This window comes from Salvelinus namaycush, chromosome 30 (assembly GCF_016432855.1).
Source record: "Salvelinus namaycush isolate Seneca chromosome 30, SaNama_1.0, whole genome shotgun sequence".
In the NCBI taxonomy this organism is placed as follows: Eukaryota; Metazoa; Chordata; class Actinopteri; order Salmoniformes; family Salmonidae; genus Salvelinus; species Salvelinus namaycush.
Window position 1 is genome coordinate 1897252 of NC_052336.1, and position 15926 is coordinate 1913177.

General features: G+C 48.4%; 1 protein-coding gene across 1 annotated transcript in view; it reads right to left on the reverse strand.

Annotated features, from left to right (window-relative positions):
* Window positions 1-15243, reverse strand: part of LOC120024760 (vacuolar protein sorting-associated protein 13C-like) — a 55304-nt gene extending 40061 nt beyond the window's left edge. The window contains exons 1-3 of the mRNA XM_038969046.1: window positions 15082-15243; window positions 10398-10441; window positions 8866-8908 (exon numbers count right to left, since the gene is read on the reverse strand). Of these exons, the coding sequence (XP_038824974.1) occupies window positions 8866-8908; window positions 10398-10441; window positions 15082-15181 (187 nt within the window). The 5' untranslated portion in view covers window positions 15182-15243. The remainder of the gene's footprint in view (window positions 1-8865; window positions 8909-10397; window positions 10442-15081) is intronic.
* Between the last annotated feature and the right edge of the window lie 683 nt (window positions 15244-15926).

The following is a 15926-nucleotide window of genomic DNA, read 5'->3' on the forward strand; positions in this document are numbered from 1 at the left end:
ACTGCTAGAGGTGTTGGACCCTGTTCTGTCCATCCACGAGACATACTGCTAGAGGTGTTGGACCCTGTTCTGTCCATCCACGAGACATACTGCTAGAGGTGTTGGACCCTGTTCTGTCCATCCACGAGACATACTGCTAGAGGTGTTGGACCCTGTTCTGTCCATCCACGAGACATACTGCTAGAGGTGTTGACCCTGTTCTGTCCATCCACGAGACATACTGCTAGAGGTGTTGGACCCTGTTCTGTCCATCCACGAGACATACTGCTAGAGGTGTTGGACCCTGTTCTGTCCATCCACGAGACATACTGCTAGAGGTGTTGGACCCTGTTCTGTCCATCCAAGAGACATACTGCTAGAGGTGTTGGACCCTGTTCTGTCCATCCACGAGACATACTGCTAGAGGTGTTGGACCCTGTTCTGTCCATCCACGAGACATACTGCTAGAGGTGTTGGACCCTGTTCTGTCCATCCACGAGACATACTGCTAGAGGTGTTGGACTCTGTTCTGTCCATCCACGAGACATACTGCTAGAGGTGTTGGACCCCTGTTCTGTCCATCCACGAGACATACTGCTAGAGGTGTTGACCCCTGTTCTGTCCATCCACGAGACATACTGCTAGAGGTGTTGACCCTGTTCTGTCCATCCACGAGACATACTGCTAGAGGTGTTGGACCCTGTTCTGTCCATCCACGAGACATACTGCTAGAGGTGTTGGACCCTGTTCTGTCCATCCACGAGACATACTGCTAGAGGTGTTGGACCCTGTTCTGTCCATCCACGAGACATACTGCTAGAGGTGTTGGACCCTGTTCTGTCCATCCACGAGACATACTGCTAGAGGTGTTGGACCCTGTTCTGTCCATCCACGAGACATACTGCTAGAGGTGTTGGACCCTGTTCTGTCCATCCACGAGACATACTGCTAGAGGTGTTGGACCCTGTTCTGTCCATCCACGAGACATACTGCTAGAGGTGTTGGACCCTGTTCTGTCCATCCACGAGACATACTGCTAGAGGTGTTGGACCCTGTTCTGTCCATCCACGAGACATACTGCTAGAGGTGTTGGACCCTGTTCTGTCCATCCACGAGACATACTGCTAGAGGTGTTGGACCCTGTTCTGTCCATCCACGAGACATACTGCTAGAGGTGTTGGAACCTGTTCTGTCCATCCACGAGACATACTGCTAGAGGTGTTGGACCCTGTTCTGTCCATCCACGAGACATACTGCTAGAGGTGTTGGACCCTGTTCTGTCCATCCACGAGACATACTGCTAGAGGTGTTGGACCCTGTTCTGTCCATCCACGAGACATACTGCTAGAGGTGTTGGACCCTGTTCTGTCCATCCACGAGACATACTGCTAGAGGTGTTGGACCCTGTTCTGTCCATCCACGAGACATACTGCTAGAGGTGTTGGACCCCGTTCTGTCCATCCACGAGACATACTGCTAGAGGTGTTGGACCCCGTTCTGTCCATCCACGAGACATACTGCTAGAGGTGTTGGACCCTGTTCTGTCCATCCACGAGACATACTGCTAGAGGTGTTGGACCCTGTTCTGTCCATCCACGAGACATACTGCTAGAGGTGTTGGACCCTGTTCTGTCCATCCACGAGACATACTGCTAGAGGTGTTGGAACCTGTTCTGTCCATCCACGAGACATACTGCTAGAGGTGTTGGAACCTGTTCTGTCCATCCACGAGACATACTGCTAGAGGTGTTGGACCCTGTTCTGTCCATCCACGAGACATACTGCTAGAGGTGTTGGACCCTGTTCTGTCCATCCACGAGACATACTGCTAGAGGTGTTGGACCCTGTTCTGTCCATCCACGAGACATACTGCTAGAGGTGTTGGACCCTGTTCTGTCCATCCACGAGACATACTGCTAGAGGTGTTGACCCCTGTTCTGTCCATCCACGAGACATACTGCTAGAGGTGTTGGACCCCGTTCTGTCCATCCACGAGACATACTGCTAGAGGTGTTGGACCCTGTTCTGTCCATCCACGAGACATACTGCTAGAGGTGTTGGACCCTGTTCTGTCCATCCACGAGACATACTGCTAGAGGTGTTGGACCCTGTTCTGTCCATCCACGAGACATACTGCTAGAGGTGTTGACCCCTGTTCTGTCCATCCACGAGACATACTGCTAGAGGTGATGGACCATGTTCTGTCCATCCACGAGACATACTGCTAGAGGTGTTGGACCCTGTTCTGTCCATCCACGAGACATACTGCTAGAGGTGTTGGACCCTGTTCTGTCCATCCACGAGACATACTGCTAGAGGTGTTGGACCCTGTTCTGTCCATCCACGAGACATACTGCTAGAGGTGTTGGACCCTGTTCTGTCCATCCACGAGACATACTGCTAGAGGTATTGACCCTGTTCTGTCCATCCACGAGACATACTGCTAGAGGTGTTGACCCCTGTTCTGTCCATCCACGAGACATACTGCTAGAGGTGTTGGACCCTGTTCTGTCCATCCACGAGACATACTGCTAGAGGTGTTGGACCCTGGTCTGTCCATCCACGAGACATACTGCTAGAGGTGTTGGACCCTGTTCTGTCCATCCACGAGACATACTGCTAGAGGTGTTGGACCCTGTTCTGTCCATCCACGAGACATACTGCTAGAGGTGTTGGACCCTGTTCTGTCCATCCACGAGACATACTGCTAGAGGTGTTGGACCCTGTTCTGTCCATCCACGAGACATACTGCTAGAGGTGATGGACCCTGTTCTGTCCATCCACGAGACATACTGCTAGAGGTGATGGACCTTGTTCTGTCCATCCACGAGACATACTGCCCTGTTCTGTCCATCCACGAGACATACTGCTAGAGGTGTTGGACCCTGTTCTGTCCATCCACGAGACATACTGCTAGAGGTGTTGACCCTGTTCTGTCCATCCACGAGACATACTGCTAGAGGTGTTGGACCCTGTTCTGTCCATCCACGAGACATACTGCTAGAGGTGTTGGACCCTGTTCTGTCCATCCACGAGACATACTGCTAGAGGTGTTGGACCCTGTTCTGTCCATCCACGAGACATACTGCTAGAGGTGTTGACCCCTGTTCTGTCCATCCACGAGACATACTGCTAGAGGTGTTGACCCCTGCTCTGTCCATCCACGAGACATACTGCTAGAGGTGTTGGACCCTGTTCTGTCCATCCACGAGACATACTGCTAGAGGTGTTGGACCCTGTTCTGTCCATCCACGAGACATACTGCTAGAGGTGTTGGACCCTGTTCTGTCCATCCACGAGTCATACTGCTAGAGGTGTTGGACCCTGTTCTGTCCATCCACGAGACATACTGCTAGAGGTGTTGGACCCTGTTCTGTCCATCCACGAGACATACTGCTAGAGGTGTTGGACCCTGTTCTGTCCATCCACGAGACATACTGCTAGAGGTGTTGGACCCTGTTCTGTCCATCCACGAGACATACTGCTAGAGGTGTTGGACCCTGTTCTGTCCATCCACGAGACATACTGCTAGAGGTGTTGGACCCTGTTCTGTCCATCCACGAGACATACTGCTAGAGGTGTTGGACCCTGTTCTGTCCATCCACGAGACATACTGCTAGAGGTGTTGGACCCTGTTCTGTCCATCCACGAGACATACTGCTAGAGGTGTTGACCCCTGTTCTGTCCATCCACGAGACATACTGCTAGAGGTGTTGGACCCTGTTCTGTCCATCCACGAGACATACTGCTAGAGGTGATGACCCCTGTTCTGTCCATCCACGAGACATACTGCTAGAGGTGTTGGACCCTGTTCTGTCCATCTACGAGACATACTGCTAGAGGTGTTGGACCCTGTTCTGTCCATCCACGAGACATACTGCTAGAGGTGATGACCCCTGTTCTGTCCATCCACGAGACATACTGCTAGAGGTATTGACCCCTGTACTGTCCATCCACGAGACATACTGCTAGAGGTGTTGGACCCTGTTCTGTCCATCCACGAGACATACTGCTAGAGGTGTTGGACCCTGTTCTGTCCATCCACGAGACATACTGCTAGAGGTGTTGGACCCTGTTCTGTCCATCCACGAGACATACTGCTAGAGGTGTTGGACCCTGTTCTGTCCATCCACGAGACATACTGCTAGAGGTGTTGGACCCTGTTCTGTCCATCCACGAGACATACTGCTAGAGGTGTTGGACCCTGTTCTGTCCATCCACGAGACATACTGCTAGAGGTGTTGGACCCTGTTCTGTCCATCCACGAGACATACTGCTAGAGGTGTTGGACCCTGTTCTGTCCATCCACGAGACATACTGCTAGAGGTGTTGGACCCTGTTCTGTCCATCCACGAGACATACTGCTAGAGGTGTTGACCCTGTTCTGTCCATCCACGAGACATACTGCTAGAGGTGTTGACCCTGTTCTGTCCATCCACGAGACATACTGCTAGAGGTGTTGGACCCTGTTCTGTCCATCCACGAGACATACTGCTAGAGGTATTGACCCCTGTTCTGTCCATCCACGAGACATACTGCTAGAGGTGTTGGAACCTGTTCTGTCCATCCACGAGACATACTGCTAGAGGTGTTGGACCCTGTTCTGTCCATCCACGAGACATACTGCTAGAGGTGATGGACCCTGTTCTGTCCATCCACGAGACATACTGCTAGAGGTATTGACCCCTGTTCTGTCCATCCACGAGACATACTGCTAGAGGTGTTGGACCCCTGTTCTGTCCATCCACGAGACATACTGCTAGAGGTGTTGGACCCCTGTTCTGTCCATCCACGAGACATACTGCTAGAGGTGTTGGAACCTGTTCTGTCCATCCACGAGACATACTGCTAGAGGTATTGACCCCTGTTCTGTCCATCCACGAGACATACTGCTAGAGGTGTTGGACCCCTGTTCTGTCCATCCACGAGACATACTGCTAGAGGTGTTGGACCCCTGTTCTGTCCATCCACGAGACATACTGCTAGAGGTGTTGGAACCTGTTCTGTCCATCCACGAGACATACTGCTAGAGGTGTTGGACCCTGTTCTGTCCATCCACGAGACATACTGCTAGAGGTGTTGGACCCTGTTCTGTCCATCCACGAGACATACTGCTAGAGGTGTTGGACCCTGTTCTGTCCATCCACGAGACATACTGCTAGAGGTGTTGGACCCTGTTCTGTCCATCCACGAGACATACTGCTAGAGGTGTTGGACCCTGTTCTGTCCATCCACGAGACATACTGCTAGAGGTGTTGGACCCTGTTCTGTCCATCCACGAGACATACTGCTAGAGGTGTTGGACCCTGTTCTGTCCATCCACTAGACATACTGCTAGAGGTGTTGGACCCTGTTCTGTCCATCCACGAGACATACTGCTAGAGGTGTTGGACCCTGTTCTGTCCATCCACGAGACATACTGCTAGAGGTGTTGGACCCTGTTCTGTCCATCCACGAGACATACTGCTAGAGGTGTTGGACCCTGTTCTGTCCATCCACGAGACATACTGCTAGAGGTGTTGACCCTGTTCTGTCCATCCACGAGACATACTGCTAGAGGTGTTGGACCCTGTTCTGTCCATCCACGAGACATACTGCTAGAGGTGTTGGACCCTGTTCTGTCCATCCACGAGACATACTGCTAGAGGTGTTGGACCCTGTTCTGTCCATCCACGAGACATACTGCTAGAGGTGTTGGACCCTGTTCTGTCCATCCACGAGACATACTGCTAGAGGTGTTGGACCCTGTTCTGTCCATCCACGAGACATACTGCTAGAGGTGTTGGACCCTGTTCTGTCCATCCACGAGACATACTGCTAGAGGTGTTGGACCCTGTTCTGTCCATCCACGAGACATACTGCTAGAGGTGTTGGACCCCTGTTCTGTCCATCCACGAGACATACTGCTAGAGGTGTTGACCCCTGTTCTGTCCATCCACGAGACATACTGCTAGAGGTGTTGACCCTGTTCTGTCCATCCACGAGACATACTGCTAGAGGTGTTGGACCCTGTTCTGTCCATCCACGAGACATACTGCTAGAGGTGTTGGACCCTGTTCTGTCCATCCACGAGACATACTGCTAGAGGTGTTGGACCCTGTTCTGTCCATCCACGAGACATACTGCTAGAGGTGTTGGACCCTGTTCTGTCCATCCACGAGACATACTGCTAGAGGTGTTGGACCCTGTTCTGGTCATCCATGAGACATACTGCTAGAGGTGTTGGACCCTGTCCATCCACGAGACATACTGCTAGAGGTGTTGGACCCTGTCCATCCACGAGACATACTGCTAGAGGTGTTGGACCCTGTTCTGTCCATCCACGAGACATACTGCTAGAGGTGTTGGACCCTGTTCTGTCCATCCACGAGACATACTGCTAGAGGTGTTGGACCCTGTTCTGTCCATCCACGAGACATACTGCTAGTCTAGGGCACTGCATCTCATTGCTTGAGGAGTCACTACAGACACCCTGGTTCGAATCCAGGCTGTATCACAACCGGCCGTGTTTGGGAATCCCATAGGGCGGCACACAATTGGTCCAGCGTCGTCTGGGTTTGGCCGGTGTAGGCCATTATTGTAAATAAGAATTTGTTCTTAACTGACTTGCATCGTTAAATAAAGGTTACATTTAAAATGTTTAAAAGTAAATGGCAGTGCAAACAAAAGTAACTAGATTTTACATTTTAGTTCACAGTTCTAAGCTACGAGGTGTAAATTGTGTGCTGCCCTGCCGGTTGTGATACAGCCTGGAATCGAACCAGGGTCTGTAGTGACACCTCTAGCACTGAGATGCAGTGCCTTAGACCGCTGAGCCACTCGGGAGCCCATTGCTCTGCAACATTGCCTCAAAATTGCTAGTCCATCTTCAGCTTTAGTTTAGTGTGCATCCAAAATGGCATCCTAATTCCTACCTAGTACAGTACTTTAGACCAGACCCCAATGGGGCCCCATGTCTAAAGTAGTGCACTACAAAGGGCATAGGGTGCCATTTGGGATGCAGACAGAGTCCACTTCTCGTCAGTGAAATACCACTGGAGTTGGAGTGACTCAGTGAAGTGAAAGAGACCAACGTAACGACTCTGGAGAAATACACATACAGACCATTTACACACATCACTGACCAATCCTCAAACAACAGCCATATCACACTCTGTTCTCATCACAGTCTCTCTACTGAGACACAGGGGCTGCTGGGTAGGTAGCTAGACTCTGTTCTCATCACAGTCTCTCTACTGAGACACAGGGGCTGCTGGGTAGGTAACTAGACTCTGTTCTCATCACAGTCTCTCTACTGAGACACAGGGGCTGCTGGGTAGGTAACTAGACTCTGTTCTCATCACAGTCTCTCTACTGAGACACAGGGGCTGCTGGGTAGGTAGCTAGACTCTCATCACAGTCTCTCTACTGAGACACAGGGGCTGCTGGGTAGGTAGCTAGACTCTGTTCTCATCACAGTCTCTCCACTGAGACACAGGGGCTGCTGGGTAGGTAACTAGACTCTCATCACAGTCTCTCTACTGAGACACAGGGGCTGCTGGGTAGGTAGCTAGACTCTGTTCTCATCACAGTCTCTCTACTGAGACACAGGGGCTGCTGGGTAGGTAGCTAGACTCATCACAGTCTCTCTACTGAGACACAGGGGCTGCTGGGTAGGTAACTAGACTCATCACAGTCTCTCTACTGAGACACAGGGGCTGCTGGGTAGGTAGCTAGACTATATTCTCATCACAGTCTCTCTACTGAGACACAGGGGCTGCTGGGTAGGTAACTAGACTATGTTCTCATCACAGTCTCTCTACTGAGACACAGGGGCTGCTGGGTAGGTAGCTAGACTCTGTTCTCATCACAGTCTCTCTACTGAGACACAGGGGCTGCTGGGTAGGTAGCTAGACTCTGTTCTCTGTTCTCATCACAGTCTCTCTACTGAGACACAGGGGCTGCTGGGTAGGTAACTAGACTCTGTTCTCATCACAGTCTCTCTACTGAGACACAGGGGCTGCTGGGTAGGTAACTAGACTCTGTTCTCATCACAGTCTCTCTACTGAGACACAGGGGCTGCTGGGTAGGTAGCTAGACTCTCATCACAGTCTCTCTACTGAGACACAGGGGCTGCTGGGTAGGTAACTAGACTCTGTTCTCATCACAGTCTCTCTACTGAGACACAGGGGCTGCTGGGTAGGTAACTAGACTCTGTTCTCATCACAGTCTCTCCACTGAGACACAGGGGCTGCTGGGTAGGTAGCTAGACTCTGTTCTCATCACAGTCTCTCTACTGAGACACAGGGGCTGCTGGGTAGGTAGCTAGACTCTGTTCTCATCACAGTCTCTCTACTGAGACACAGGGGCTGCTGGGTAGGTAACTAGACTCTGTTCTCATCACAGTCTCTCCACTGAGACACAGGGGCTGCTGGGTAGGTAACTAGACTCTGTTCTCATCACAGTCTCTCCACTGAGACACAGGGGCTGCTGGGTAGGTAACTAGACTCTGTTCTCATCACAGTCTCTCTACTGAGACACAGGGGCTGCTGGGTAGGTAACTAGACTCTCATCACAGTCTCTCTACTGAGACACAGGGGCTGCTGGGTAGGTAGCTAGACTCTGTTCTCATCACAGTCTCTCCACTGAGACACAGGGGCTGCTGGGTAGGTAACTAGACTCTGTTCTCATCACAGTCTCTCTAGTGAGACACAGGGGCTGCTGGGTAGGTAGCTAGACTGTTCTCATCACAGTCTCTCTACTGAGACACAGGGGCTGCTGGGTAGGTAGCTATTGAGTTGTCGTGCTACTACAGTCTGTTCTCTACAGCAGTCAACTTGAGAAAACAACATGAAGAAAATAAATAAGAGTGTTGTGAACTGTGGAGGGGCTGCCGCCGGTACTCACCAATCTGACCAGCTTTCACTTTAAACGGAACATCCAGCTCACTCTGCAACAGAAATAACAGAAATCAACATCATTAGACCAGTAACATACATGTCTTTTAAGATGAGTCACTTGAATGGAAGCTAAAGGAGACAGTGGAAGATTATAGACATTCTGAGAGGAACGTGGGTCTCCTGGCAGAGCAGCAGACACTCCAACACTGTGTCCTAACTTCTATCACACCTCTACTGGTTCAACACTACAGCCCTGACCACCAGGCTTCAACACTACAGCCCTGACCACCAGGCTTCACCCTCCAACTCTGGTTCAACACTACAGCCCTGACCACCAGGCTTCACCCTCCAACTCTGGTTCAACACTACAGCCCTGACCACCAGGCTTCAACACTACAGCCCTGACCACCAGGCTTCAACACTACAGCCCTGACCACCATTCTCTGTACAGTGTCTATAGTTGATATAATGATTACACTACTGTCTCCTTGAACAACATGTGAGTTGCTGTAGTGGAAAAGGTCAGCCATCAACATCATGTATCATTAATGTATGGAAAACAGTCAAGTATAGGCTACATCAATGATTCAGAACCGGACCTAGTCTACGACAGGCCTGAGGTATAGGCTACATCAATGATTCAGAACCGGACCTAGTCTACGACAGGCCTGAGGTATAGGCTACATCAATGATTCAGAACCAGACCTAGTCTACGACAGGCCTGAGGTATAGGCTACATCAATGATTCAGAACCTGACCTAGTCTACGACAGGCCTCTGTGAGGTGAGGACAATAGGGGTGGATCAGAACCAGGCCTAGTCTACTACAGGCCTCTGTGAGGTGAGGACAATAGGGATGGATCAGAACCAGACCTAGTCTACTACAGGCCTCTGTGAGGTGAGGACAATAGGGATGGATCAGAACCAGACCTAGTCTACTACAGGCCTCTGTGAGGTGAGGACAATAGGGATGGATCAGAACCAGACCTAGTCTACTACAGGCCTCTGAGAGGGGGGGACAACAGGGATGGATCAGAACCAGACCTAGTCTACTACAGGCCTCTGTGAGGTGAGGACAATAGGGATGGATCAGAACCAGACCTAGTCTACTACAGGCCTCTGTGAGGTGAGGACAATAGGGATGGATCAGAACCAGACCTAGTCTACGACAGGCCCCTGTGAGGTGATGACAATAGGGATGGATCAGAACCAGACCTAGTCTACGACAGGCCTCTGTGAGGTGAGGACAATAGGGATGGATCAGAACCAGACCTAGTCTACTACAGGCCTCTGTGAGGTGAGGACAATAGGGATGGATCAGAACCAGACCTAGTCTACGACAGGCCCCTGTGAGGTGATGACAATAGGGATGGATCAGAACCAGACCTAGTCTACGACAGGCCTCTGTGAGGTGAGGACAATAGGGATGGATCAGAACCAGACCTAGTCTACTACAGGCCTCTGTGAGGTGAGGACAATAGGGGTGGATGCCTGGAAAGTAAAATAACCTGTTGATGACAATAAAGTAATGAATACTTACCAAAGCATTTTCTTTAACTTTCAAGTTTTCCAGAACAACATTGCCTGGACAGAAGATGAGAGAAAACACAAGTTAATAGTGATACTAGAACGGGTACACTAGTTACAGGAAGTCTGCTTGATGCGTACACTAGTTACAGGAAGTCTGCTTGGTGCGTACACTAGTTACAGGAAGTCTACTTGATGCGTACACTAGTTACAGGAAGTCTGCTGGATGCGTACACTAGTTACAGGAAGTCTGCTGGATGCGTACACTAGTTACAGGAAGTCTGCTGGATGCGTACACTAGTTACAGGAAGTCTGCTGGATGCGTACACTAGTTACAGGAAGTCTGCTTGATGCGTACACTACTTACAGGAAGTCTGCTTGATGCGTACACTAGTTACAGGAAGTCTGCTTGGTGCGTACACTAGTTACAGGAAGTCTGCTTGGTGCGTACACTAGTTACAGGAAGTCTGCTTGGTGCGTACACTAGTTACAGGAAGTCTGCTTGGTGCGTACACTAGTTACAGGAAGTCTGCTTGGTGCGTACACTAGTTACAGGAAGTCTGCTTGGTGCGTACACTAGTTACAGGAAGTCTGCTTGATGCGTACACTAGTTACAGGAAGTCTGCTGGATGCGTACACTAGTTACAGGAAGTCTGCTGGATGCGTACACTAGTTACAGGAAGTCTGCTGGATGCGTACACTAGTTACAGGAAGTCTGCTGGATGCGTACACTAGTTACAGGAAGTCTGCTGGATGTGTACACTAGTTACAGGAAGTCTGCTTCATGTGTGCACTAGTTACAGGAAGTCTGCTTCATGTGTGCACTAGTTACAGGAAGTCTGCTTCATGTGTACACTAGTTACAGGAAGTCTACTGGATGTGTACACTAGTTACAGGAAGTCTGCTGGATGCGTACACTAGTTACAGGAAGTCTGCTGGATGCGTACACTAGTTACAGGAAGTCTACTGGATGTGTACACTAGTTACAGGAAGTCTACTGGATGTGTACACTAGTTACAGGAAGTCTACTGGATGTGTACACTAGTTACAGGAAGTCTGCTTGATGCGTACACTAGTTACAGGAAGTCTGCTGGATGCGTACACTAGTTACAGGAAGTCTGCTGGATGTGTACACTAGTTACAGGAAGTCTGCTTCATGTGTGCACTAGTTACAGGAAGTCTGCTTGACTTACAGCTAGCAGAGTAGATTCAGACAATTATCAACTGTGTGTGTCGACCAGGGTGTCAGGTTTCTTTCATTGGGCTACTACAAAACGGTCAGTCATGGGGGTTATATAGCCTGGGCCTAACAGGAAGTTACACAACCATGCCTGGTGGTTATATAGCCTGGGCCTAACAGGAAGTTACACAACCATGCCTGGTGGTTATATAGCCTGGGCCTAACAGGAAGTTACACAACCATGCCTGGTGGTTATATAGCCTGGGCCAAACAGGAAGTTAAACAACCATGCCTGGTGGTTATATAGCCTGGACCTAACAGGAAGTTGAACAACCATGCCTGGTGGTTATATAGCCTAGACCTAACAGGAAGTTACACAACCATGCCTGGTGGTTATATAGCCTGGGCCTAACAGGAAGTTATACAACCATGCCTGGTGGTTATATAGCCTGGACCTAACAGGAAGTTGAACAACCATGCCTGGTGGTTATATAGCCTAGACCTAACAGGAAGTTACACAACCATGCCTGGTGGTTATATAGCCTGGGCCTAACAGGAAGTTATACAACCATGCCTGGTGGTTATATAGCCTGGGCCTAACAGGAAGTTACACAACCATGCCTGGTGGTTATATAGCCTGGGCCTAACAGGAAGTTACACAACCATGCCTGGTGACCCTAACCCTGACCCTAACCCTGACCCTAACCCTGACCCTAACACTAACTGTAAGGTGATCTAGCTCTGACAGGTAACCGTCATGTACCTTGGGAAAATAACCCAGGCCAAAAAAACAACCAAGCCTCCCACGTCAAGGTGTGACACAGCAGTCATGGTGTTGTGAGGTAAAGTGAGCTTGCTTTGAGATGGAACAGTCATGTCATATGATCATAATCTCTTCAGAATATGTTGTTGATAGACTCTGTACTCCATTCACATATCTATTGTTAAAACGTAGGCCTTTTCCATCAATGATTGAATTTAACAACATCAATTGAATTTTAGTGTAGAGCTTAGATATTAACCTGGATAAACACTAGCGTGGTCAAAACAATGACCTTATCTGACCTTTGGGCAATTAATCAAGGACCAAGGGTAAACTAACCTCTGGTATAAAACCACAACAGCAGAAAGCCTAAATGGAAGACTTCCTTAGTGAAACAGACAGATCAACAGACCATACAGTAGGTCACAACCAACAGACCTAACATTTAATCATGAATCAAAATCAAATGTATTTATATAGCCCTTCTTACATCAGCTGATATCTCAAAGTGCTGTACAGAAACCCCCAGCCTAAAACCCCAAACAGCAAGCAATGCAGGTGTAGAAGCACGGTGGCTAGGGAAAAACTCCCTAGAAAAGGCCAAAACCTAGAGAGGAACCAGGATATGAGGGGCTATGAAGCTCTGTATAGGGCCTAGTCGACGGTTGACACACATGATACAATAACTATGCCTACAGAGAAGAAACAGGACTAGAATGGAATCTGTTAGTACTGTTTGGTATTTGTAGTAAGGGTTTTCCCTGTATGAGCCTATATCACAACGCAATACTAAAAAAACTAAAATGGTGCTGCCGGCTATCTTTGGTCTTACTAGGACATATGACACTTATGCAAATGTTATACTGTTATCTGGCTTCAACGTTCCAAAGATATTGGCTAGGCTAGTACCCTGGGCTACCCATGACAAACATAAGAGTCCTGTCTAGCTCAGGAATCATAGATTCTGACTACTGTATTAATCCAACTACTGTATTAACCCTGGCGGCGTCAGGTCTGGAGTGCAAACATGTGACAAAGATCCTACCCTCCTACCTCGTCCGCCATCTCTCAACACTCAGATGACGGGGAGAGGATGACAGGTACGGCCGAGGCCATAACATTCACAATGGTTTCTGCCAGGTATTATAGTGACGGTGGGTGTGGACGCTGTTACCTGCCTAGAGACTTACTGCAGTATCCTGAACGTCCTTCATAGCAAACATTGCAGTGACAACTCAAACTCAGTCAGTACTTTCTTCATGTCAGTTTGCCAGGATCAAAATGTTGATTGTTATAGGCCTACTCTTTCACCAGCTGTGTTGACAGCTGTATGTGTGACTAAATGTTTATATTTCACATTCTAATGTATACCCTAGCTAGGTAAATACTATCTAGTTTTGCAACTAACTGTGGCTTATCCTGGGCACAGTCTGTTTCTGCTCTCTTGCCAACTCCTTATTGAATGGTCATGCCATTGGCTTGACAATGATAGCAATGGAATTGGCAAGAGCACAAAAATATCTGGGACCTGGCTAGTAAAGTATACATCTGGGCCCAGGCTAGCAAAGTATAGATCTGGGCCCAGGCTAGCAAAGTATAGATCTGGGCCCAGGCTAGTAAAGTATAGATCTGGGACCAGGCTAGTAAAGTATAGATCTGGGCCCAGGCTAGTAAAGTATACATCTGGGCCCAGGCTAGTAAAGTATACATCTGGGCCCAGGCTAGTAAAGTATACATCTGGGCCCAGGCTAGCAAAGTATAGATCTGGGCCCAGGCTAGCAAAGTATAGATCTGGGCCCAGGCTAGCAAAGTATAGATCTGGGCCCAGGCTAGCAAAGTATAGATCTGGGCCCAGGCTAGCAAAGTATAGATCTGGGCCCAGGCTAGCAAAGTATAGATCTGGGCCCAGGCTAGCAAAGTATAGATCTGGGCCCAGGCTAGCAAAGTATAGATCTGGGCCCAGGCTAGTAAAGTATAGATCTGGGCCCAGGCTAGTAAAGTATAGATCAGGGACCAGGCTAGTAAAGTATAGGATATGGCAAGAGCACAAACAGATCTGGGACCAGGCTAGTAAAGTATATGGCAAGAGCACAAACAGATCTGGGACCAGGCTAGTAAAGTATAGGATATGGCTAATAGAAAATTTGCCACTTCACTCAAGAGATCCACACTGAGAGAAAGCCATCAACTGGAAACTGGTTGATGCCTTAGTTCCTGACCAGATCGTACCATCTTGATTTACCAGTCCGCTCAGTCCTGTATGCATTCATTGTTGTGAAGACAGATCAGTTAGACATTAGACTGTGTCCAGCAAGAAACAACTGGGATTAATGCATGTTTGTTTATGTCTATGTCTGCATGTTGTACCCATATAATAATAGATAACTAATAAAATGTAGGCTAAGCCTGACAAAACATAAGGTTTGTGTATGGAAGCCCATTTATGCAATGCCAGATCAAAATAAATATGTTCGCTGTGTGGCCCCAGTCAGTGACTTGCTAGGCACACAACGCGTACCCAAGGCTCCTACAACATGTCGATATCATTACAGGGAGGTTTACAAAACCTTTTGTCGTAGACTGGGTAACGTTAGCATCATATCCCAAAGACTGGTTATAGCTAGCTAGCTAGTTAGCATTAGGGCTTGTTTGTTTAAAATGCTGACAGCTAACCTAGCCACACTAGCATTCCTTGCACTGTATAGGTTAGCAGCGCTTGAACTGTCATTCCAACCTCTTGTTCGTTTCACTTACCTCCCCAAATGCCAATCTTCAACTGGGACTTGTCGAGGTTTTCCACATAGTCTCCGATGAACCTATTCAGGAGATCACTGACCATAGATTCAAAAACCATTGTTGAACTTCGTGGCTAACACCACCCTTGTTGATGAGTAAATGCTACGGTGTCAAAATTATCCCGTGATCTTCCGTGTGAACGCCTTTCCGTAGCAAGATGACAAGAGCTTAATTAATATGAAAGTGATTCGCTCTGCGATCGACTAGTAATGTAGCCAATCGACTAGTCATGCCTGTACACAGTGACAGCCAGTGGCGTCAAATTATTTGATTTTGAATTAACTGTATGTACAAATAACACAGGTGTGATCATGTAAAAAAAAATGTATTGTGGCCAGAATGAAATCATTGAATGACTTTCAAACATGAGGGAATGTAGCCCTCTGGACCATATCTATTAACTATATTTTGGTAGCGTCATCTTTGACAAGGTTAACCATTTGCTTTAGCCTTCTCATCATAGGCGTATGGGCTCCACTGCTGATTAGAGAGGGGGCTCAATGTAATTGTAATGTATTTGTTAAATAAAAGCTTTCCCAATTAATTAAATGTATATAATAAAATGTAATCTGAATGCTCTTAAATATTATTTTCTATAGGTTTTAAAGCAGGTCCAAGTCATTCTTCTTCTTCTTTAAATACACTTTCCCATTCATGTTGTCATGTATTTAAATGGTTTAAAATGAGGAAACTATTATAATTATTTGTGTGTTGTATGGGGGGAGAAAGAACGAATTATGTCACTGCACATTCCTCTGCTCAGACATTGCTGGCGCCTGACAGATCTTACAACGTCTGGATAG